At 43.7% G+C, this 26,697-nt stretch overlaps 1 protein-coding gene across 2 annotated transcripts in view; it reads left to right on the top strand.

Moving 5' to 3' along the window:
* Window positions 1-26,697, top strand: part of LOC126092026 (uncharacterized) — a 489,900-nt gene that overhangs the window by 287,361 nt on the left and 175,842 nt on the right. For both annotated transcript variants that reach the window (XM_049907420.1, XM_049907421.1), the window contains one exon: window positions 13,833-13,957. In XM_049907420.1, coding sequence (XP_049763377.1) covers window positions 13,833-13,957 — 125 coding nt within the window. The remainder of the gene's footprint in view (window positions 1-13,832; window positions 13,958-26,697) is intronic.

The raw sequence follows: 26,697 nt of genomic DNA, 5'->3' as shown, positions 1-26,697 counted from the left end.
GGGACGCATATCGCTATGCCTTCCATAAGGGAGTCTGTACTATGATCAAATGACGGTATGTTTGTACGATTCTCCTGTCTGAAAGATTTCTTGAACATGAGATTTAAAACATCAGCTTTCGTTTTGCGATCTTCAACTGGCACACGTCACTGGTCAACAAGGGTCCGAAAGAAGCCTCAGACACTTTCTGCTCCTGACTCTCACTGTTTATGTATTATTCTTTCTTAAATAAACACCGAGTTAAAACTGTCTTTTGCCCGCCCAATAAAACACGAGCATTATTGGGAAGTGTGAAAGATAATCTCGGATTGTGGAAGGCTGGAATATACCAGATTCTCTCTCAGTGTGGTAAGAGTTATATTGGACAGACAGTGAGAACTATCGAAGATCGCTGCTGAGAACGTCAAAGCCACACACGACTGAAGTATCCTAACAAGTTGGTGGTCGCAGAGCACTGTTTGTCCGAAGAACACGAGATGGATCACGAGCGTACCAAGATCTTGGCCCACACTGCTAAATGCTGAGACAGCGTTGTCAGAGAAGCCATCGAAATGAGCAGCAGAGAGGAACTCATCAACCGAGACTGCGGTTATAATCTTAGCAAGGCATGGGAACCGGCACTGAATATAATTAAGGAGACACGATGTGGCGAGCAGGGCGGATGTAGCAGCTGCAGCGACGCAGCCACAGACGCCGACGCCGACGCCGACGCCGACGCCTGCGTCTCCGCGACTGCCGACGCGCGCCCGCGGGCGCCGACCGCGGCGAGGACGGCCTGTCGGGGGAGGGGGAGGGGGAGGGGAGGGGGTACAAGGCGGCCGCCCGCCCTCAGGAGCTGCGTTCGTCAGCGCACCTGACGAAGGCGACGTGTACGAGCGCCGAAACATGTGCCCGTTCGACACTATGAAGTGGCAGTACATGCGTGGACTCTTCGACCAACAAATACGCCGGGAGAAACTGAAGAGTCACAAGTTTCTGATATTTTGTACTGTGCACACGAGTACTAGCTGCTTAGCGTGTTTTTGTGATTACTTGGAGAGTATTTTACGTACGACATACATTTAGTAGAATCCTTAGTGAATACGTTACTTTCCTCACACAAGCTATCCTTAATATTTGTGGAAATATCAGGCTAAATTTACGATATTTACTTGCGAAGAACTCAGATAATCTGTGATTCCACAGAAAATATTTTTAAAGGACGTGATATTCGCTGTTGACTGTAAAAATTATTTATTTAACAGCTGTGATTTTGGCCTTAAGCTCATTATCAAGTGATATTGCAAAAGGTAAAAAATGCAACAACAACAATGAAGCACAGAGTGCATGTACAGAATTGGTGCCAAGTATACCGTGACGCATTATAATTACCTTCGGATCATCGGAAAATTGAACAGCCTTAGGAATCTCTATGACAGCTATCGGCAAGCCTTTAACACACGTTGTGTAAGACGTGTACTTTTTTTTGAGTCATCAGTCTTCAGACTGGTTTCATGTATTGTATATTACCCGTCTCTCCCTATAGCTTACCCCTATTTTTCTCGGAATTTCGAACATCTTGCACCATTTTACATTGTTGAACGCCTTTTGTACGTCGAGAAATTCTATGAACGTGTATTGATTTCATCTTTAGTCTTGCTTCCATTATCAACCGCAGTCCGCCCCCGGTAGCTGAGTCGTTAGCGTGACAGACTGTCAGTCCTAAGGGCCCGGGTTCGATTCCTGGCTGGGTCGGAGATTTTCTCCACTCAGGGACTGGGTGTTGTGTTGTCCTAATCATCATCATTTCATCCCCATCGACCCGCAGATCGCCGAAGTGGCGTCAACTCGAAATACCTGCACCCGGCCAACGGTCTACCCGACGGGAGGCCCTAGCCACACGACATTTCATTTCATCAACCGCAAGTTCAGAATTGCCTCTCTGGTGCCTTTACCTTTTCGAAAGCCGAATTGGTCGTCTTCTAACACATCCTCAATTTTCTTTTCCAATCTTCTGTATATTATTCTTGTCTGAAACTTGGATGCCTGAGCTGTTAAGCTAGTCGTGCCATAATTCTCGCACATGTCAACTCTTGCAGTCTTTGGAATTGTGTGGATGACATTTTTCCGAATGCCACATGGTGTGTCATACACTCTACACACTCATTTCTGATGGAATCTTACCCATCACTTCTACCTTCTTCGATCTTAAGTCCTCCAAAGCTCTTTCAAATTCTGATTCTAATACTGGATGCCCTATCTGTTCTAAATCGAATCCTGTGCTTCTTCTATCACATCAGACAGATCTTCCCCCTCATAGAGGCCTTGAAAGTACTCTTCTACGCATTCGCTCTGTCTTCTGCATTTAACAGTGGAATTCTCGTTGCACTCTTAATGTTACTACCTTTACTTTTTTTGTTACCGGAGCTTGTTTTGACTTTACTGTATGCTGAATGCCTCCGACAATAATTTCTTTTCCAATTTTTCCCCTTTTTTATGCAGCCGTTTCGTCTTAGCTTCCCTGCACTTCTTATATATTTCGTTCCGCGGTGACTTGTACGTACTTCTGTATTCCTGAACTTCCGTGAACATTTTTGTACTTCCTTCTTTCATCAATCAACTGAAGCATTTCTTCTGTTACCCATGGTTTCTTCGCCGGCCGCGGTGATCGTGCGGTTCTAGGCGCTCCAGTCCGGAGCCGTGCTGCTGCTACGGTCGCAGGTTCGAATCCTGCCTCGGGCATGGATGTGTGTGATGTCCTTAGGTTAGTTAGGTTTAATTAGTTCTAAGTGCTAGGGGACTGATGACCACAGCAGTTGAGTCCCGTAGTGCTCAGAGCCATTTGAACCAACCATGGTTTTTTCGCAGTTACCTTCTGTGTAACGGTGTTTTTCTCTCCATCTTATGTGGTTTTCGTTTTTGGAGATCTCCATTCCTTTTCAACTGTACTGGGTATTGAGCTGTTCCTTATTGTTGTTTCTATAACCTTAGAGAACTTCAAGCACATCTCGTCATTCCTCACTACTTCTGTATCCCACTTCTTTGCGTATTGATTCTTCCTGACTAACCTCTTTAACCTCATCCTCTTCATCACAACTATATTGTGATCTTAGTTATACCTGCTCCTGTGTAAGGCTTACAACCCATTATCTGATTTCGGAATCTCTGCCTGACCATGATGTAATCAACTGAAGTCTTCCCTTATCAGCAAGCCTTTTCCAAGTATACGTTCTCTTCTTGTGATTCTTGAACAGAGAATTCGCTACTACGCAATTAATCTTTCTCCTCTCTCATTCGTTGTCCTAAGCACATATTCTCCTGTAAGCTTTTCTTCTGCTGCTTTTATACAACAGAATTCCAGTCCTCCATGACTATTAGGTTTTATCCTCCCTTACGTACTCATAGCCCTAGCAGTACCCTCATATACGAGGGCAGTTCAATAAGTAATGAAACACATTTTTTTTTCTCGGCCAATTTAGGTTGAAAGAACCGCAAATTTCTTGTGGAATATTTTCAAACATTCCCGCTTCGTCTCGTATAGTTTCATTGACTTCCGACAGGTGGCAGCGCTGTACAGAGCTGTTAAAATGGCGTCTGTAACGGATGTGCGTTGCAAACAACGGGCAGTGATCGAGTTTCTTTTGGCGGAAAACCGGGGCATCTCAGATATTCATAGGCGCTTGCAGAATGTCTACGGTAATCTGGCATTGGACAAAAGCACGGTGAGTCGTTGGGCAAAGCGTGTGTCATCATCGCTGCAAGGTCAAGCGAGACTGTCTGATCTCCCGCGTGCTGGCCGGCCGTGCTCAGCTGTGACTCCTGCAATGGCGGAGCGTGCGAACACACTCGTTCGAGATGATCGACGGATCACCATCAAACAACTCAGTGCTCAACTTGACATCTCTGTTGGTAGTGCTGTCACAATTGTTCACCAGTTGGGATATTCAAAGGTTTGTTCCCGCTGGGTCCCTCGTTGTCTAACCGAACACCATAAAGAGCAAAGGAGAACCATCTGTGCGGAATTGCTTGCTCGTCATGTGGCTGAGGGTGACAATTTCTTGTCAAAGATTGTTACAGGCGATGAAACATGGGTTCATCACTTCGAACCTGAAACAAAACGGCAATCAATGGAGTGGCGCCACACCCACTCCCCTACCAAGAAAAAGTTTAAAGCCATACCCTCAGCCGGTAAAGTCATGGTTACAGTCTTCTGGGACGCTGAAGGGGTTATTCTGTTCGATGTCCTTCCCCATGGTCAAAAGATCAACTCTGAAGTGTATTGTGCTACTCTTCAGAAATTGAAGAAACGACTTCAGCGTGTTCGTAGGCACAAAAATCTGAACGAACTTCCCCTTCTTCATGACAACGCAAGACCTCTCACAAGTCTTCGCACCCGAGAGGAGCTCACAAAACTTCAGTGCACTGTTCTTCCTCATGCACCCTACAGCCCCGATCTCGCACCGTCGGATTTCCATATGTTTGGCCCAATGAAGGACGCAATCCGTGGGAGGCACTACGCGGATGATGAAGAAGTTATTGATGCAGTACGCCGTTGGCTCCGACATCGACCAGTGGAATGGTACCGTCCAGGCATACAGGCCCTCATTTCAAGGTGGCGTAAGGCCGTAGCATTGAATGGAGATTACGTTGAAAAATAGTGTTGTGTAGCTAAAAGATTGGGGAATAACCTGGTGTATTTCAATGCTGTTTCAGAAAAAAAATGTGTTGCATTACTTATTGAACTGCACTCGTACTTTCCCTATCTTTTCATATTCGACTTGCGACATCGGCATGTGTACCTGAACAATCGTTGCCGGCGTTGGTTTGCCGTCGATTGTGATACGAACAAGCCTATCACTGGACTGTTCAAGGTAATTCACTCTCTGCCCTACCTTCATATTCATAACGAATCCTACTCTCATTATACCATTTTGTGCAGCTGTTGATATACACATCTGGCCAAAAATCCTTGTCATCTTTCCATTTCACTTGACTGACCCCTACTATATTTAGACTGCGCCTTTGCATTTCCCTTTCAGATTTTCTAACTTCCCTACCACGTTGAAGCTTCTAACATTCCACGATCCGACTCGTAGAACGTTATCCTTCCGTTGGCTACTGAATCTTTTCCTCGTGTACCCCCCCCCCCCCTCCTATGGAGATACGAGTGGGGCACTATTCCGGAATCTTTTGCCAATGGACAGATCATCATGATGATACTTCTTGAATTACATGCCACATGTCCTGTGGATACACGTGAATTGTTCAAAAATGGTTCAGATGGCTGTGAGAACTGTGGGACTTCTGAGGTCATCAGTCCCTTAGAACTTAGAAGTACTTAAACCTAAGTAACCTAAGGACATCACACACATCCATGCCCGAGGCAGGATTCGAACCTGCGACCGTAGCGGTCGCGCAGTTCCAGACTGTAGCGCCTAGAACCGTTCTGCCACTCCGGCCGGCCACGTGAATTGTCTTTAATGCAGTGGTTTCCATTGCTTTCTGTATCCTCATGCCGTTGATCATTGCTGATTCTTCCGCCTTTTGAGGCGGTTTTCCACCTCATGGGGAAGAGACTGAGTGTTCGAATTCGAATGTGTGTGAAATCTTATGGGACTTAACTGCTAAGGTCATGAGTCCCTAAGCTTACACACTACTTAACCTAAATTATCCTAAGGACAGACACACACCCATGCCCGAGGGAGGACTCGAACCTCCGCCGGGACCAGCCGCACAGTCCACGACTGAAGCCCCTGAGACCGCTCGGCTAATCCCGCACGGCAGAGACCGTGTGCACTGAACTGCTCGTCCGCCATCTTTGACAAGGCTGTTGGCAGCTTAAGGGTGACTTCTAATGCTGGAAGCTTTCAGTCGCCAATGTAGATTATTCACTGAAATTTAACTGGTGGCACGTTTGGAACCCGAGACCGAGGACGGTTTGATTACTAATTACTCATTTTATAGCATGTCAGTTTTATATTATGAAGTGGCGCTAAAAAGTAATGTGGAAACTATTAACGCGTTTTAAATGAAATAAACTTCACTAACATTCTACCTCTTTATCCTTTAAGTCTACATATTTGTTTCTCAAAATAGTCACCCTGGCGGGAACACATTTCTCTCAACGAGAGACCACTTTGTTGATTCCGTCGCTGTGGGATGTTTGGCTTCTGTGACGGAGCCACAACCTCAGCTCTGCTGCCGCCATTTCATCACTATCAGAGTGAAGTCGTCGAAGGTGGTCTCTAAGTTTTGGAAACAGATGAAAATCGGATGATGCCAAGTCGGTACTTTGTGGAGGATGATCGATGACAGCTAATACAAGAGTGGATTGTTGCTCGTGTGAGGACAGGTACTGGCATGCTGAAAGAGAAAGCGTTTTAAACGAAATAAACTTCACTAACTACATTTAACAGTGGAGTTCTCGTTGCACTCTTAATGTTACTACCTTTACTTTTTTTGTCACCGGAGCTTGTTTTGACTTGACTGATTGCTGAGTTCTAGCGGCATACATGTTCCCAAGTATGTGAGTGGCTCGAAGACTTCTTAGGTAATAGAATCCAGTACCTTGTCCTCGATGGTGAGTGTTCATCGGAGGTAAGGGTATCATCTGGAGTGCCCCAGGGAAGTGTGGTAGGTCCGCTGTTGTTTTCTATCTACATAAATGATCTTTTGGATAGGGTGGATAGCAATGTGCGGGTTTTTGCTGATGATGCGGTGATGTACGGGAAGGTGTCGTCGTTGAGTGACTGTAGAAGGATACAAGATGACTTGGACAGGATTTGTGATTGGTGTAAAGAATGGCAACTAACTCTAAATATAGATAAATGTAAATTAATGCAGATGAATAGGAAAAAAATCATGTAATGTTTGAATACTCCATTAGCAGTGTAGCGCTTGACACAGTTACGTCGATTAAATATTTGGGCGTAACATTGCAGAGCGATATGAAGTGGGGCAAGCATGTAATGGCAGTTGTGGGGAAGGCGGATGGTGGTCTTCGGTTCATTGGTAGAATTTTGGGAAGATGTGGTTCATCTGTAAAGGAGACCGCTTATAGAACGCTGGTGCGACCTATTCTTGAGTACTGCTCGAGCGTTTGGGATCCCTATCAGGTCGGATTGAGGGAGGACACAGAAGCAATTCAGAGGCGGGCTGCTAGATTTGTTACTGGTAAGTTTGATCATCACGCGAGTGTTACGGATATGCTTCAGGAACTCGGGTGGGAGTCTCTAGAGGAAAGGAGGCGTTCTTTTCGTGAATCGCTACTGGGGAAATTTAGAGAACCAGAATCTGAGGCTGACTGCAGTACAAATTTACTGCCGCCAGCTTACATTTCGCGGAAAGACGACAAAGATAAGGTAAGAGAGATTAGGCCTCATACAGAGGCATGTAGGCAGTCATTTTTCCCTCGTTCTGTTTGGGAGTGGAACAAGGAGAGAAGATGCTAGTTGTGGTACGAGGTACCCTCCGCCACGCACCGTATGATGGATTGCGGAGTATGTATGTAGATGTAGATGTAGATGAGAGGGTGCTTCACGTGTAGATGAAGTTTCCTGCGGTTAGAAACTGGATTACAGCACGGTTTTTCCCCCACACCGCCATGATGCACGCTACAATTCGGAAGCCCCTAGCGGCAGAACGTTGCAACCTGAGTCAGCGAAGTGGGTAACAGACCTCGTTACACGGTCATGTAATACCTGGGAACGGAATAAAAAAGCGAAGCCGTGACTCTTCAGCACGACCTCGCAGCTCACTTCCCACTATCTCAAAGTCCAGCGCCGTGCTGCACTACCTACCACTGTATACAAGGCTTGTTCGAGCAGTTCTGTGTATGCACTGTGTGCTTCATTTTTATGCATTTTTCCGCTTTTGCACTAACATTTAAAACAGCCTTAAGGCTAAAATTACAGTTGCGAAATAAATGATTTCTACAGTCAATGGCGACTATGACGTCATTTAAAGAAATTATTCGTGACTCGGAACCCAACAATGAGAGTCAAACACAAAAAATAATTTGACTTAGGCGAGTAGAGCGTGGTATGCATTTCTGTAACATTTTTACGTTCAGTACATCGCTCACAGTAAAGGTATTTCCAGCCTTCATTTAAACTGCCTTTATCTTATTTTTGATCGAAGGCTTCCATATGAAACGTGCTAGGAAGTTATTGCTGTACAGATTCTGAGGAATACCTTTTTTTTATTAAGCGCTAATCATGTGGATGTACAGATCGTGATAGCAAGTGATCATCAGGTTTTTTGTTTGTTACACTCACATGGACAAATGCAGAATACAGTAAAAAGAAAAAAGTGGGTCTTTCACATACTGCCATGTACAAAATTTCCCAGTTTTCTACTGAGTGCCGGAAACAACTAACAATACGCTAATATTCAAATATGCGTATGTTTTAACATGCAGGGTGTGATTTCAGTGATCTTACAAGGCATCAGCTTCATATGTCATTCTGACTTTTGGTAGTCTCACTACCTGAATTTGGTTTAACATCTCAACACGGTTTCACTCACACGAAATGCCCTTACTTCTAGCCTCCCAAGTAAAATGCAACTTCCTTAGTATTGACCTGAATCTCATTGAAGACCAGGTTAACAGTTCAGTACATATAGAGTAAGTGGTGGTAATGTGGCCCGTGCAACAAATATGGCCCCCCTTAATATCTTACTAACATTTAGTTGGACTCTAGTGGTGACAGCAGAACTAGTCTACCAGTGTCCTCACTGGCCTGTAGAAGCGCTGGAAGCAGGTCAGTACAGTGGCTGAGCGACAGCGAGGTTATATTTTCCGTGCTCCTGTTCAAAACTTTGAGAGGTTTGTGAATTTCACTATATTAACGTACCATTATTGTTTAATACTTAGATGTAAGCACCATGCATACAACCCAGAAAGTATTGGCAACAGTTTCAAATATATTAAAAGGTGTGGTATTATTTCGTTTTTAAGTTGTTTACACGAGTTTACAAGGTGTAGGTGACTGTAATATGGCCCCCATTGGTGCTTGTAATGTGGACTCCGGGGTCCATATTATAAGCAGTCCCTAAAATGTTTTTATTTTTGTTTTCAGATGCCTAGGACTAATCTGGCACCTAAACCAACCCCCAAAAGGCAGGTGTGGGATAAAAACAAAATGGGAGAGGCAATGTCTGCTGTCGTAGGCAAAACGATGGGAGTTAAAAAAGCATCGAAACTATTTGCTGCCACAAAAACAACTCTGCGGCTGTATGTGTGTGAGCCTAATACCTCACAGGTGGCAGATGTTGAAACTAAAGAGCTTGGAAGAAAACCAGCTCTACCACCAGCCCTAGAAAGTGAAGTAGTGGATTACTTACAGTACATGGAGGCCAAATTCTATGGTTTCACTGGTATGGATGTTCGAAAAATGGCCTACCAACTTGCAGTTAGGAATGCAATTGCAACAAACTTCAGTTTTCTTCGACGTCATCAAGATAGGCTTTCAATAAGAAAGCCAACTGGAACATCGTATGTTCGAGCAAAAGGATTTACCCGTGAGAGAGTTAACTCATGCTATGACTTGCTACAAGCTGAATACCAGAAACATAAATATCCAGAAGATCGTGTATGGAACGTCGACGAAACAGGCCTTAGTGTAGTTCATACTAAGATACCGCAAGTAACTGCAAGCAGAGGTAAACGCCAAATTTGTTCTCTGACTGCTGCAGAGCGTGGGTCTCTGGTAACGGTCATCTGTTCGATGAGTGCGGGAGGTTCTTATGTTCCCCCGATGTTCATATTCCGGAGAACTAATATGGCAGACGTTCTTATGAAAGATGCTCCTCCTCGAGAGCCCACCCATCTGGTTGGTTTCAAGCAAACCTATTCGTGGAATGGTTGAAACATTTTGTTGAAAAACCAAAGCCAATAGAGAATTCGCATATTCTACTCATCCGTGATGGTCACTCCTCCCAAGTAAGGAATATTGATGTGACAAGAAAAACCTTCATCACCATTTTGTCACTGCCTTCACACAACACACAAACTGGATCGTACTTTTATGGGTGCACTTTTAGACTCACTGCAGCGAGACTATTCGTCAATGGATGCTCCATGAAAGCAAACCTGTTGGACCCTATGATATAACGTCTCTCTTTGGCAAGGCCTACCTTCGCACTATCATCTGTGTCCTCGGTGGCTCAGATGGATAGAGCGTCTGTAAGCAGGAGATCCAGGGTTCGAGTCCTCATCAGGGCACACATTTTCAACTGTCCCCGTTGATGTATATCAATGCCTGTCGACAGCCTAGGGTCTTCATTTTATTGTCATTTCAAAAGAACAACCTCGGCAGAGGTCGACATCACACTATATCAAAGTAATCGAATAATGGTCACTCACATAACGACGAGAGTAATGAACTGCCAGTTACGGGCAGCGTGCACACGGCGTATCTTAGCGAAATACGTCATCGTAACCTAAATGTCAACAAGCATGTGGGCAAGTAGGTTTCAGTTGTCAAATCATATTAGTCCAGAATGTATCGGCTGACTGTAGACACGCAGTTCATCTCCCCAGACCGGAAGACCCATCAAGCCTGATAATAGCACTTAACTATAAATATAACGAAGCATTCACCCTAAAGGAGAATTTATAATGTTTCTGTCACTCGTTCTGGTGACAACTTCCAGTTCACGGTAAACGATTCTACTGAGGAATCCACAGCTCCTAATAAGTCCACTACTTAGGAGTTTATGACATGAGTAGAATTATATTGTTGGTATCATTTAGTAGTTGTTTGTGGTAAATACAGACTGTAAACGTTTTGAAGGGCCTTGGCACCTTAGTTTTGTTTGCTAAATAGTGCAGTGTTTCTAGAAAGTTGGTTTTGTACATAACCTTGAGTAGGCGTGCACTATTTGCAATTAAAAACAATAATTGTCAATTTGTATCATAGTTTATATTTTTCTTGTGTAGAATGTGATACATTATCTTCTTCCCCTTTAATATTGTCTTGCTAAGGTGAAAAAATACTGAAAAACTTCTAAAAACATTTGATGATGACAGTTTGTTCTACAAACCAGAAATAACATACATCTAATTAAATGCCAACACCCTTTTCGTATGTTAGATGTACACATACCATTGCAACACTTGAAGAGCGCCATACAATAATTTTGGTATGGAAATATTTAATTTTGGAATCTATTGTGCCTTAAATCAAGTGTAGGTCGAAAAAATTGGAGTTAATTGCAGGCTTCCAGTACCTGGCAGTAACTCAGTTGCCTGTTTGTTTGTGCGGTTGTCTGCTTAGCCAACTTGCGTTTCCTGCGGTTGTAAGCATATTCAGGGTACGTTTCCTACATTACATCACTGACACCTAAATTTAAGTGTCAACTGCCAGTTTACCATTTTATGTTCCAGCCATATGTATTTTGTAACTAGATATGCATGGAAATAGCATCGCTACACTTAATTTGAGGATGGGACCAATTTTGTTGGATATGTGTGCATGTTGTATTTAACATTTCGACATTTGATGTAAACATTACATTTTTTTGTTTTGTTTTGTGACCTATTGTTCCAGAAATGTTAGATGTTGAGTACTCTGTGTGTTACTTGAGAGCAATTTAGACGTAGGAAATACTTGATTTGTCGGACCATTACTCCTTACAGCATGTATGGTGCAGACTTCAAACATTAAACACAGGTCTGTGTTGCTAAACCTGTAAGTTCATGGCATACAGACTTGTGCGCTTAAGATTGTATGTGTGTGTGTATGTTTGTATTTATGAGACTGTGTGTATATTTTGTAGACGTATTGTAGATAAAGCTATACTATAAGTTACTCTTTTAATGTATATTTTTCGACTAATATTTTTTAATAAGGTGCAAAAATTTATATTGTTTGGATACTTTTAAACATTGCCAAGACAACTGCTTTGGGGCTGCAGTGAGAACGGCTGTTTCTTTTTAATAACCTTTAAAGTGTACATTTTAAGTTATTGTACAGTGAATGGCCATTTCATGTTAAAATTCTGCACAGTGACTGGAAGAGAGAGATGTAACTTATTGATATCATGGTTACATGATCATATTACATGTTATATGATCATAGATGGAGGTGGACATGGCTTTTATCTCATGAGTACTAAAGATGTGAAATTTGTAGCACACCTGCAGTTTTCAAGACTATTTAAGTGCAAAGTATTCCGGCCCTGGCATATCCATACTACTCAATTATACTAATTACAGCGTGCACAAAGGCATTTAAGCAATTTTTTTCTGTCAAACACCACACAATTGTTTGAAAATTATATACATATATGTAGATGTATTAATTACATTTCAGAGTCACATTAATGTAACCAGCAATGGTTTCCATATAATCTTTTGATTGCATGTATCAAATAAATATACAACAATTGCCCTAGTTCAGTAAATTAGTGATGACATCCCACCTCAAATCGTTTGCTGTCTACTTTTATGATTGGTGTGACAGTCTTTTCATATAAAAGTTTGATACAAAAGAGGGAACACTGAGTGTCGCTGAGGATTGGCCTCAGTCTAGAAGGGACACCTGGCTAGATACGCTACTTTTGAGGAGACGACTCGTGAAAAGCGAGACAGCCAGGCAGAAACAGGTCCTGGTCACGGCTTGTACCTTTAGTTTTCACTTCAGATGCACTGCTTTTAATGTTTCCACCTGCCACTATACAGAGTGTTACAAAAAGGTACGGCCAAACTTTCAGGAAACATTCCTCACACACAAATAACGAAAAGATGTTATGTGGACATGTGTCCGGAAACGCTTAATTTCCATGTTAGAGCTCATTTTAGTTTCGTCCACCTACGCTCAATGGAGCACGTTATCATGATTTCATACGGGATACTCTTCCTGTGCTGCTAGAACATGTGCCTTTACAAGTACGACACAACATGTGGTTCATGCGCGGTGGAGCTCCTGCGCATTTCAGTCCAAGTGTTCGTACGCTTCTCAACAACAGATTCGGTGACTGATGGATTGGTAGAGGCGGACCAACTCAATGGCCTCCACGCTCTCCTGACCTCAACCCTCTTGACTTTCATTTATGGGGGCATTTGAAAGGTCTTGTCTACGCAACCCCGGTACCAAATGTAGAGACTCTTCGTGCTCGTATTGTGGACGGCTGTGATACAATACGCCATTCTCCAGGGCTGCACCAGCGCATCAGGGATTCTATGCGACGGAGGGTGGATGCATGTATCCTCGCTAACGGAGGACATTTTGAACATTTCCTGTAACAAAGTGTTTGAAGTCACGCTGGTACGTTCTGTTGCTGTGTGTTTCCATTCCATGATTAATGTGATTTGAAGAGAAGTAATAACATGGTAAGTAAGCGTTTCCGGACATATGTCCACATAACATATTTTCTTTCTTTGTGTGTGAGGAATGTTTCCTGAAAGTTTGGCCGTACCTTTTTGTAACACCCTGTATATCTCTCTGTTTTGACCAATAAAATGGTTCAAATGGCTCTGAGCACCATGGGACTTAACTGCTGTGGTCATCAGTCCTCTAGAACTTAGAACTACTTAAACCTAACTAACCTAAGGACATCACACACATCCATGCCCGAGGCAGGATTCGAACCTGCGACCGTAGCGGTCACGCAGCTCCAGACTGTAGCGCCCAGAACCGCACGGCCACTCCGGCATATGTTTAGATTTCAATGCTCCTTTTAATGACGATAAATTAGTAAAAAATGGATGATATTGAAAATATATCGCATTTCTTGCAAAATATATCTGCTTTCTAAGCTTTCCAAAGGGGTATCTTTAGTCACTCATTATATTTCACCATCAGTTTCTATGTTTGTGATTAATGGGCCATTATTTGTTTACTTTTCAGCCTACAAGGTATTAGGGAATGCGCCAGATGTAACTGAAGTTAATTACAATTCTCTAAAGATCAGAATATCGTTCGAAAACGTAACAGGAGAAGGAGAGCCAGTTTTCTATGAAGTGCAATACAAAGTAAGTTTGCTGTGAACTAAGTAGACATAAGAGGCTTTGTGATTATAGGACTGAACTATTCAAATAACTTGAAGTACTTGGATTACTTACTGTTCATGAGCAGCTGCAGGACAGTATCATCTCTACATTGATCAGTTTAGGCAGCTTCGACATCATTATCATCATCAATAGTAGCACTCTCATGTCCACTGCTGGATTTAGGTCTTGTATATAATTTTACATTAAATTATGATACTCAACTGCTCACATAGATTTAGGTAGTCCTACATGTTTCCTGTAGCTGACTATACGCCTCCTACTTGGGCACCATATGTTGTTAAAGCTTACTGCGGTCCAGAGGACTTTCTTGTTCCATTTCCCATCCGTATGTCTAGCCGACCACTATTACATTTTCATTGCCATCGTAATTCTGTACTCGATGCTCAGTCTCTTCCCACGACCATTTATATGTTTTCCTATTTCTCCGTACTGAAAATCCCCAGTAAGCATTTCACCACTGTTCCTCGAGTAGCTTCCACATTAAAAACTCGTGCCTCACCACCATAAGTCAAAACTGGCAACACACACCTATAAGTCGCTCCTCCTTCAATAAGACACAACACGTATTTCTGTCTGTCTGAAATAGATACGACAGCTTGGAAGGCGAACTCACAGTCAAGGTAACACATGGCGCTACGGGAAAGTTGCCTGTGATGTGCCTGCTGACACGCGGCCTATCTGAAACTCCAATAATTCTGTTCATAATTCGCATTAAAATGCTATCGTTAATACGATGAGGTGAAAAGTATTATTTCAAACACCAGCAAGACTGTACCTACAAGCCTAACCACACACTCTGCATCCACATTCATTTACTTAACATCGTCCGAATCGAGTTTGCCATTGCTGGTAGGTTCTTTACGGTGGGATTTAATTTAACAGTCCTTTCTGAATTTGAAAATCCGCAGTTCCATTGATTTATAACTTCTGTACCCGATCTCACAAGATACCCTCACTCACAATCGTCTCTTTATGAGGGCTCCGACAGGGCTCCAAATATCTCGCCATGTATCAGTAAATAAGAAAATTATATTATTTGCAAGATATTAATCTTTCCCCAAAACTGTTTCATATTTACACACGACCGCGTGGTGTGCGAGCACCCGAGAAACGAGAACTGCCTTGCAGGCTTGCTGAGGCTGAACTCACTAACTGCATCAGCGAAAACCGGCAGGAGCCAGACCACACACTTCTCATACAATGGGGCTTCCCCGTCAGCGATGCTAGCGCTCTAGAGCAAAGATGTCTAAGGATGGAACCGGTCTGTCTGGGAAAGGATCCATGTGTGTAATGGTACACATCGCGTCACTAAATGTTTCCAGAATATGCATGAATTAAGAAGTTTTGGAAGTGGAATTAAGGAATTTTGGCAGTGGTATGAAATGAAAATGACACAATTGCCCCCCCCCCCCACACACACACTCCCCAACAGGTAACAGAAATATCTCAGAAATCGAAATCTAACTAGAGATCGGAATGTATGGCTCATGGTTCAAGTTAGTAATCTGACTGACAATATTTTAAGCGTCGTCTATTCCCACCAGTCTATAATACTTACGAAGCATGTTTATACACTGATGAGCCAAGGAAACTGGTACACTTGCCTAATATCATGTAGGGCCCAAGCGGCACGCAGAAGTGCCGCAACACGACGTGGCATAGACTCGACTAATGTCTGAAGTAGTGCTGGAGAGAACTGACATCATGTCCATAAATCCGTAACAGTATGAAGGGGTGGAGATCTCTTCTGAACAGCACGTTGCGAGGCATCCCAGACGTGCTCAATAACGTTCATGTGTGGAGAGTGTGGTGGCCACCAGAAGTGTGTAAACTCAGAAGAGTATACCTGGTGCCAGTCTGTAACAATTCTGGACGTGTGGGGTGTCGCATTGTCCTGCTGGAATTGCCCACGTCCGTTCGAATGGACAATGCACATGAGTCGATGCAGGTGATCAGACAGGATGCTTACGTACGTGTCACGGGTCAGATTCGTACCTAGACGTATTATGGGTCCGATATCACTCCAACTGCACACGGCCCACACCAATACAGAGCCTGCACCAGCTTGAACAGTTCCCCGCTGATACGAAGGGCCCATGGAATCATAGGGTTGTCTCCATACCTCCTTCCACTCGATACAATTTTAAACGAGACTCGTGTGACCAGGGAACATGTTTCATCAGCAGTCCAGTGACGGGCCCATACGAGGCGTAATGTCCGTGTTGACGGGTCCAGGCGAGGCGTAAAGCTTTGTGTCGTGCAGTCATCAAGGGTACAGGAACGGGCTTTCCAGTCGGAATCATCTACTTCTCCTGGGGACGTACATATGTGTCACTTGTTAGTTGACGTCCTCGACATTCATTCAAATGATATCGACATTTCGTCTGAAAATGTGGATACGTTAAAATAAGTAGGAAATAAGTGTGACGATTCCATGAATTGTGGTTTGGACGACGTCAGTTGTGCAAGTAATAGTTTTCAGGAAGAATTCCTTCCAAGCCTAAAAAGAAAAAAACGTACTGCAACAGCTTTCGGAGACAATGAAAAGACAATGAAATGTTGGTTAAACGAAGGAGGGTAAAAACGCTTCAAGTTAACGCAGTGTGCAAAGGCGTTTTCGTTTGGTGAAGTCGGATCGTGAACGGCACAAATGGTGGAACAAACTGCATGAAGTAAGAAATATGCGCCAAAGGGAATAAAAAACTGTTCGAAAGATTTAGAACTGCTCTTGAGAGGTTATGCACCGTTACCGATGGAGATCTACAAGACTGCCCCTCCGAATTGCATCTGACATGAACATTGCTAATTTCCAGGCTTCGTCGACCTGGATTCGCAGTTCCAAGAAATCGTACAGAATAGGTAGTCGCAAAAGTACCATGTTCACGGCACGTAAACGTGTTGAGCAACTGCCAGTGATAGACAGTGCTATAGAGGTATTCATAGCTGACGTAAATACGAAACGTGCTGTTATCTCCGCAACTGCTGTTTATAACGCTGATCAGTCAGGTTTCGTGAAAGAACTGCGTGCACACCGCACTTTATCATTTGGGGGCGAAAAAAAGGAGGAGTCGGTTGCACAATCAATGAGTGCAGTGGCACATTCATACACGATAATGCCACGCATTCAGTGGTTCACTGCTTCCGCAGCTGTACATCTGTCTTCAAGAATCGCAAGGCACACTAGGACCAAAAATAAAAAAATAGACTGTTTAGTTACAAAAATCGTCTATCAAAACCTGAAACAATGGCAAAGAATAATTCAACACTTCGTTCGAACCGTATTCCTTCCAGCTACAGAACCTAGTTCATTGTTTTTGTTGGTCTCATGGTCTGGACATAACGACACCTCTGTTTTGTGGAGGACAGCGAAAAATCTGTAGATGTAGTCTGGATTCCGCCTGGAACTATCAATTCAATCTCTCGATAAAGAACTTTTCGACAGTGGAAAGCATTTTTCAAGAAATTATCAGATAACATAATTTCCGATATATCTTTCTCTCATTTCAGGCTTATCAGCGGAACAGTATTCTTAAGCCCTAGTCATTTGTGCCTTACCAGTTTTCTACGCCACACTTTACGAATTTGATCAAGTATGCCTGGTATGCAGTGCAACATGCTGAACAATGGCCGGGACCGTTTCTGACTCCATCTCAGTTCTATCTAAAGAAAACTAATGGTTGCTACGAAGTGCCTGAATGCTTGAGTTTCTCGTTTGTCCGGTGTGACTCGTGCAACAAAAATATGACCAAATGTACAATATTCAAACAGTATTATAAGGAATGGCCTACAGGAATTGTTATAAAATGTAGAACTGTCAGACTCATTTCATTTCAATAAATTAGCAGTCCCCACTGATGGAAGCCGTCTGTGACTTCAAACACTGCCATGACTTTATTCTCTCTACTAGCCACGTGGTGAAGATGATGAAGAAATTGATGAAATGTATGATGAAATAAAAGAAATTATTCAGATAGTGAAGAGAGACGAAAATTTAATAGTCGTGGGTGACTGGAATGCGAGAGTACGAAAAGGGAGACAAGGAAACACAGTAGGTGAATATGGATTGGGCGTAAGAAATGAAAGAGGAAGCCGTCTGGTAGAATTTTGGACAGAGCATAACTTAATCATAGCTAACACTTGGTTCAAGAATCATAAAAGAAGGTTCTATACATGAAAGAATCCTGGAGATACTAGAAGGTATCAGATAGGTTATATAATGGTAAGACAGAGATTTAGGAACCAGGTATTAAATTGTAAGACATTTCCAGGGGCAGATGTGGACTCTGACCACAATCTATTGGTTATGAACTATAGATTAAAACTGAAGAAAATGCAAAAAGGTGGGAATTTAAGGAGATGGGACCTGGATAAACTGAAAGAACCAGAGGTTGTACAGAGTTTCAGGGAGAGCATAAGGGAACAATTGACAGGAATGGGGAAAAGAAATACAGTAGAAGAAGAATGGGTAGCTCTGAGGGATGAACTAGTGAAGGCAGCAGAGGATCAAGTAGGTAAAAAGACGAGGGCTAGTAGAAATCCTTGGGTAACAGAAGAAATATTGAATTTAATTGATGAAAGAAGAAAAAATAAAAATGCAGTAAATGAAGCAGACAAAAAGGAATACAAATGTCTCAAAAATGAGAATGGCTAAGCAGGGATGGCTAGAGGACAAATGTAAGGATGTAGAGGCTTATCTCACTAGGGGTAAGATAGATACTGCCTACAGGAAAATTAAAGAGACCTTTGGAGAAAAAAGAGCCACTTGTATGAACATCAAGAGCTCAGATGGAAACCCAGTTCTAAGCAAAGAAGGGAAAGCAGAAAGGTGGAAGGAGAATACAGAGGATCTATAGAAGGGTAATGTACTTGAGGCCAATATTATAGAAATGGAAGAGAATGTAGAGGAAGATGAAATGAGAGATACGATACTGCGTGAAGAGTTTGACAGAGCACTGAAAGACCTGAGTCGAAACAAGGCCCCGGGAGTAGACAACATTCCATTAGAACTACTGACAGCCTTGGGAGAGCCAGTCCTGACAAAACTCTACCATCTGGAGAGCAAGATGTATGAGACAGGCGAAATACCCACAAACTTCAAGAAGAATTTAATAATTCCAATCCCAAAGAAAACAGGTGTTGACAGATGTGAAAATTACCGAACTATCAGTTTAATAAGCGACAGCAGCAAAATACTAACACGACTTCTTTACAGACGAATGGAACAACTGGTAGAAGCCGACCTCGGGGAAGATCAGTTTGGATTCTGTAGAAATGTTGGAACACGTGAGGCAATACTGACCCTACGACTTATCTTAGAAGAAAGAAAATACACTCCTGGAAATGGAAAAAAGAACACATTGACACCGGTGTGTCAGACCCACCATACTTGCTCCGGACACTGCGAGAGGGCTGTACAAGCAATGATCACACGCACGGCACAGCGGACACACCAGGAACTGCGGTGTTGGCCGTCGAATGGCGCTAGCTGCGCAGCATTTGTGCACCGCCGCCGTCAGTGTCAGCCAGTTTGCCGTGGCATACGGAGCTCCATCGCAGTCTTTAACACTGGTAGCATGCCGCGACAGCGTGGACGTCAACCGTATGTGCAGTTGACGGACTTTGAGCGAGGGCGTATAGTGGGCATGCGGGAGGCCGGCTGGACGTACCGCCGAATTGCTCAACACGTGGGGCGTGAGGTCTCCACAGTACATCGATGTTGTCGCCAGTGGTCGGCGGAAGGTGCACGTGCCCGTCGACCTGGGACCTGACCGCAGCGACGCACGGATGCACGCCAAGACCGTAGGATCCTACGCAGTGCCGTAGGGGACCGCACCGTCATTTCCCAGTAAACTAGGGACACTGTTGCTCCTGGGGTATCGGCGAGGACCATTCGCAACCGTCTCCATGAAGCTGGGCTACGGTCCCGCACACCGTTAGGCCGTCTTCCGCTCACGCCCCAACATCGTGCAGCCCGCCTCCAGTGGTGTCGCGACAGGCGTGAATGGAGGGACGAATGGAGACGTGTCGTCTTCAGCGATGAGAGTCGCTTCTGCCTTGGTGCCAATGATGGTCGTATGCGTGTTTGGCGCCGTGCAGGTGAGCGCCACAATCAGGACTGCATACGACCGAGGCACACAGGGCCAACACCCGGCATCATGGTGTGGGGAGCGATCTCCTACACTGGCCGTACACCACTGGTGATCGTCGAGGGGACACTGAATAGTGCACGGTACATCCAAACCGTCATCGAACCCATCGTTCTACCATTCCTAGACCGGCAAGGGAACATGCTGTTCCAACAGGACAATGCACGTCCGCATGTATCCCGTGCCACCCAACGTGCTCTAGAAGGTGTAAGTCAACTACCCTGGCCAGCAAGATCTCCGGATCTGTCCCGCATTGAGCATGTTTGGGACTGGATGAAGCGTCGTCTCACGCGGTCTGCACGTCCAGCACGAACGCTGGTCCAACTGAGGCGCCAGGTGGAAATGGCATGGCAAGCCGTTCCACAGGACTACATCCAGCATCTCTACGATCGTCTCCATGGGAGAATAGCAGCCTGCATTGCTGCGAAAGGTGGATATACACTGTACTAGTGCCGACATTGTGCATGCTCTGTTGCCTGTGTCTATGTGCCTGTGGTTCTGTCAGTGTGATCATGTGATGTATCTGACCCCAGGAATGTGTCAATAAAGTTACCCCTTCCTGGGACAATGAATTCACGGTGTTCTTATTTCAATTTCCAGGAGTGTAGATTAAGGAACGGTAAGTCCACGTTTCTATCATTTGTAGACTTAGAGAAAGCTTTTGACAATGTTGATTGTAATACTCTCTTTCATTTTCTGAAGGTGGCAGCGGTAAAATACAGGGATAGAAAGGCTATTAACAATTTGTACAGAAACCAGATGGCAGTTATAAGAGTCGAGGGGCATGAAAGGGAAGCAGAGGTTGGGAAGGGAGTGAGACAGGGTTGTAGCCTATCCCGGATGTTATTTAATCTGTATATTGAGTAAGCAGTAAAGGAAACAAAAGAAAATTTCGGAGTAGGAATTAAAATCCATGGAGAAGAAATAAAAACTTTGAGGTTCGCCGATGACACTGTAATTCTGTCAGAGGCAGCAAAGAACCTGGAAGAGCAGCTGAACGGAATGGACGGTGTCTTGAAAGGAGGATATAAAATGAACATCAACAAAAGCAAAACGAGGATAATGGAATGTAGTAAAATTAGATTAGGAAATGTGACACTTAAAGTAGTAAAGGAGATTTGCTATTTGGGGAGCAAAATAACTGATTATGGTCGAAGTAGGAAGGATATAAAATGTAGACTGGCAATGGCAAGGAAAGCGTTTCTGAAGAGAAGAAATTTGTTAACATCGAGTATAGATTCAGTTGTCAGGAAGTCTTTTCTGAAAGGGATCACCAATTTAGTATTGGAGGGCAGTGTGGAGGGTAAAAATCGTAGAGGGAGGCCGAGAGATGAATACACTAAGCAGATTCAGAAGGATGTAGGTTGCAGTAGGTACTGGCAGATGAAGAAGCTTGCACAGGATAGAGTAGCATGGAGAGCTGCATCAAACCAGTCTCAGGACTAAAGACGACAACAACAGCCATGTTTATCAGAATTTACACGGTATGAAGTTATTCAAAAAAGTATTTGTATAGTTTAAGCCAGGTTTTTACCAGAACAAAGAAGGTAATAAGCTCGAGCAAAACAGAATTCTGTCTGGTGTGCCTCTTGCAGGCCTTTCTGCTGGTCGCTACTGCATCTACTTACGTGTCCCTAAGCTTCCCCAGTTACCTATCAGAAAATAGAGACCTGCAGTTTAACGTGGAATCCGATTCACATGTCTTTCGTGGACACAACAACATTGTGAGAAGTGAATGCTCAGTTACAAATCATAGCGAAAAAGTTTTGGTGTGAACAGGATGTGATCCTACTCTCTCTGTATCACGACGGCGCCTTTTGCCACTAGACCATTTCTGTTTTGAAAAAAAAAAATTAAATTAAAAAAATATATGAGCATTAGATCTTACGCGCTTGGTGGAAACGCTAGCTGTGTCACCGCGTGTGATGATGCTCGATGATGCTCGTCGTCGGTAATTGGTGTTCTGTTTAGAAATATCTCCTCAATGGTAATGAGAAGCGAGGGGAAAAAGGCAGCCGACATACAAGAAAAATTTTGGACCAGTGCAAAGGAGAGATGGAGAAGCAATTCCGTGTGAAGTGCACGATTTCCACGGATGTCACGATTCCATAGAAACTGAGACACTTGAGTTCCTCCTTCCCTGCGTCATTTTGCATACTATGTCAAGAACAGTGCGCTTGCCATGCAAAACAATCCTCACTGAATAGCAAAGTTTTGCATTGTGGCTCTAACAAGGTACAGTTGTATCCAGTATGCTGAATATTAGCTACAAAAATTAAAAACTAAGAACACAGCGTTCATAGGCTATGTTCGCTACCTCCGGTTCCGTTTAGTACGAACGATTCTACCAGTATACAGGCGAATGGTGGTGAATTTTCTGCAGATGCTCATTCGCACATGTTCGCTTCCATTCGCTCCATTGTAAACGAGGCTTTAGGTGCTTAACATTGCTGTCTGTGGACCCCGGATAATTCCGCTACTCGTCGCTCCGTGAGTGATTCGCCGAATCGCGCTCTAGGCGAGCAGGGCTGAACAAACCGCTGTTATAAGCTGTTGTTCGTGCGGCAAAAATGTGTAACTTTAACATTCCCTGCAAAATACTTGCAGTGCCTCTTAGCAGCTAAAATTTTGGCAGTGAATTTCTTTCGTTGTGTTCTTCCCGTGTAAAAAACTCCAGGGCAGGCTTCGACTGTCTTATTGGATCGACTGTCTTATTGGACTGCATTTTCCTCTTCTTCTCCCAGAACCTCTTCATTCTATCTCTTCTTCTCTCCCGCTCTTCTTCCGAGATCTTCAGTGTCCATTTCTCCTGTCGGCTCCACTGGTGACACTCTAATATTTTCCTGTATTCTTCTCTGTCATGGATCTCCGGCATATTTGTCGGTGTATATTTGTTCCTCCAATTTTCTTTTCCTTCGACCTCGATCCCTAATTCCAACCAGTCCTTCCGCAGTTCAACAACCCACTTGGTTCCTGTCTTTCCCCTTGTCCTCCCTGTTGTTCCCCACACTCTCTTCGTCATTCTGCCCGTACTCATCCTAACTTCATGCCCAGCAAACCTTGCCCTTTTGAGTCTGATTTCCCCGGATATTGTTCTCGTGTTCCGGTACAATTCTTCCCTAGGTCTTCTCATCCACTTCTCTCCACCTCTTTTGGGACCTAGTATTTTTCTCAGTATTTTTCTTCTTTCTCTAGTTGTTCTGCCCCATTTCTTCCTAGTGTCGTCGTCTCAGCAGCATATAATACTCCATTCCTCACCGTTGCCTTGTAGCGGCTTATCTTTGCCTCTGTGGATATATTATTTTGCAGAAGGCTGACCCCATCTTCTTTATCCTCTCTGTTATTCCCTCCTTGCTCCTGTTCCTTCCTGTTATAAATTCTCCCGGGTATTTAAATTTGTCCACCATTTGCACAGTGCCTTCCGGTGTTTCCCAGTCTGCAGTGGTATTTAATGTCTTTTTTCAAATGGCTCTGAGCACTATGCGACTTAACTTCTGAGGTCATCAGTCGCCTAGAACTTAGAACTACTTAAACATAACTAACCTAAGGACATCACACAGATCCATGCCCGAGGCAGGATTCGAATCTGCGACCGTAGCGGTCGCGCGGTTCCAGAGTGAAGCGCCTAGAACCGCTCGGCCACGCCGGCCGGCAGTGTCTTTGTCTTGTTATAGGCGATCCTCAGTCTCCACTTTCTGGCCACCTTACTTGTAAGATGTTCTAGCTCTTGACACTTACAAGGGGAGGCCAGGACGTTTGGAACGCTGATTTACTGCAAACTTCGTACAATCGTAGTACTCCACGAGGACAACAAAATGTGTAAGCAGTAGCGCGTACTTCTCAAGCGTTATTGAGGAAATCGAAAGATAATTTCGTGGTCAGAAAATGTCTGAAACGCTTGTCGTGGTGTTATAGGGCAGATTGGACTGAGACATGAATGTTAAGAAAAAAATGCGATACGTTGCGCCGTTTCCGAGTTATTTAGCATTGAAGTTAGCCAATAAGGTCGCTGCGCGCGCGAATTCAAGTTTCTGCTGACCAAACAAAGCACTCGTCAGGTAACACCGCCCCTGGCACGCCGCTTGTATGTGAGCGCGCGACGCCCCGATTGGCTGACGTCAGTGCTAAGTAACTGGGAAATGGCGCAACGTATCGCATTTTATTCTTAACATTTATGTCTCAGTAGCATCTGCCCTACATCACGACAAGCGTTTCAGACAGTTTCTGACCACCCTATATATATGAGTCTTGCGTGGGTATTTCAGTCTGTAGAGCACTTTCCAACGAAAGGCAAGGGTCCCCAATTCGAGTCTCAGTCCGGCACACAGTTTAACCCGCCACGGAGTTTCAAGTTAATCGAGAGTCAAATATTCGTGATAATGAATACTCAGTAAATATAGGGAGAGAACAGACTTCAACATTACTTTATGAATGGATCACTTAAATAAGTTTTCCTAAGATCCCCACTATGTGTTTTTGTGTGAGATTTAACCCTAATTTACCTCCCACTCTATAAAAAGTCATCATAATACCAAAATTATACACCAACAAACAGTTGTCCAAGTTAAACTCACATTCGAACCTTTGACTAAACTGAACTGTTCAACTGTAACTGGTCTGAATACAGCTTGTCTTTATATTAAATGCACAACTGATGTAAAACAATTATCTGCCCCTAATTAACATTTCCACTTACCTCGCCTCTCGGCAACATTGTTGCAGATTTCTCGAAAGCACAAGCAGGCAGCGGCTAAGCTAGATTTCTGTTTTTAAATAAAATTTCCAATCAACCTTCAAACTGTTGCATACCGTACAGTGCAATTTGGTAATGCGTAACGAGAAACCTCCTTTAAACTGCGGGTTGCTCAATTCCTATGAAACGATGTTCCAAGACAATTATTTTAGAATAAAGTACATATTCAAAAAGACAGAGTAAAACTTCGCGTGATCTTCACACATAATATTGCTCCAGATAATACTATGGTTAACAAAGTGGACAGTGATTTAAAAGGTACAATGTTAACAGAAAATTTCTACAAAAAGCAAACAGCTCAATCAGTTGATATGTTAATGCATCACTCAATGAAGTGGGTGATCCTTCTCTCAGCTCTGAGCAAGTGGACAAAGTTAACTAGCTGAAGATAATCATTCAAACAAACTAGCTGCGCAACGCTCACTCTCACTTAAAAAAAAAAGCGTTGTTCAAAATTTATATTCTTTTCGCTTTTCAATACATACATCATATTCATCCATGCTGTCCTTTACAATAATTCTTTCTTCATCTAACAGATACAAAGACAAGTCATCAGAGCACTACTGATTACATCCATTGTGGTGTCACCGCCAGGCACCACACTTGTTAGGTGGTAGCCTTTAAATCGGCCGCGGTCCGTTAGTGTACGTCGGACCCGCGTGTCGCCACTATCAGTGATTGCAGACCGAGCGCCGCCACACGGCAGGTCTAGAGACACTTCCTAGCACTCGCCCCAGTTGTACAGCCGACTTTGCTAGCGATGGTTCACTGCCTACATACGCTCTCATTTGCAGAGACGACCGTTTAGCATAGCCTTCAGCTACGTCATTTGCTACGACCTAGCAAGGCGCCACATTCAGTTACTATAGTTACTTCAAGAATGTATTCTGAACAGATAATATTGTGAATCATGTACCGTCAAGAGCGACGTTCATCATTAATGGATTAAAGTATCAAACTAATTATATCCGCTTTCTGAATTCTAATTCCTTATGTTCCAGACCTCACGTCAGTATAGTTCTTCCCTCCTCACGCCAGCCTGCGTGAGCTAAAACGCGTGCATTTCGGCCTCCTCTAGTAACACGGTGTGGGCTCTTCTGCCAACACAACAGCTTCAATCTTGCAGTTACGTGTTTTCGCGTGTAGAATAGTGCCTCCGAAATTTGAGATTTTCTCTCAGCAAGTTGTCCTAGGTCTAGTGTAACAGCTCCTCACGTTAATGCTTCAAACACTTCACTTAGTAAATGACTATGTTTTTCGCTTCGTAAATCATATTCAGTTCAACAGATAATGTTAGTTCAATTTGGAACTATGTTATATTCTCTTCTGGTTTCCTTTCAGAACCAGAGCATTTGATCAACCCACTGCTCCTCAGTTGCTAAAATCATTACCAACAATATATTTTTGCATGATGCAGTAAAGTAAGCATGTCATTTTGATTTTTGTAAGTTATGGGTATAAGCGTTAGAGAGAGAGAGAGGGCACGTTAGTCTCTGCACAGTCAGATACTTATTTGAATGAGTTTTCTCTCTGCAGCGGAATGTGGGCTGATGTGAAACTTCCTCGCAGATAAAAAGTGAGTGTCGGACCGAGCTCTTCGTACTGAGCAAGTTTCGCAGGAGAGCTTCTGTGAAGTTTGAAAGGTAGGAGACGAGGTGCTGCGGCAGTAGAGCTGTGAGCTGTCAGTCAGATAGGGTTGCTCAGTAAGTAGAGAACTTGCATGCGAAAGGCAAAGGGCCCTAGTTCGACTCTCAGTCCGATCTACAATTTCAATGTAGCAGGAAGTTTCTGGTATTTCCTTA

The sequence above is a fragment of the Schistocerca cancellata genome, chromosome 7, assembly GCF_023864275.1.
Source record: "Schistocerca cancellata isolate TAMUIC-IGC-003103 chromosome 7, iqSchCanc2.1, whole genome shotgun sequence".
NCBI lineage: Eukaryota > Metazoa > Arthropoda > Insecta > Orthoptera > Acrididae > Schistocerca > Schistocerca cancellata.
Note: the sequence above shows the minus strand (reverse complement) of the source record. Positions and strands in the feature narration are given on the sequence as shown.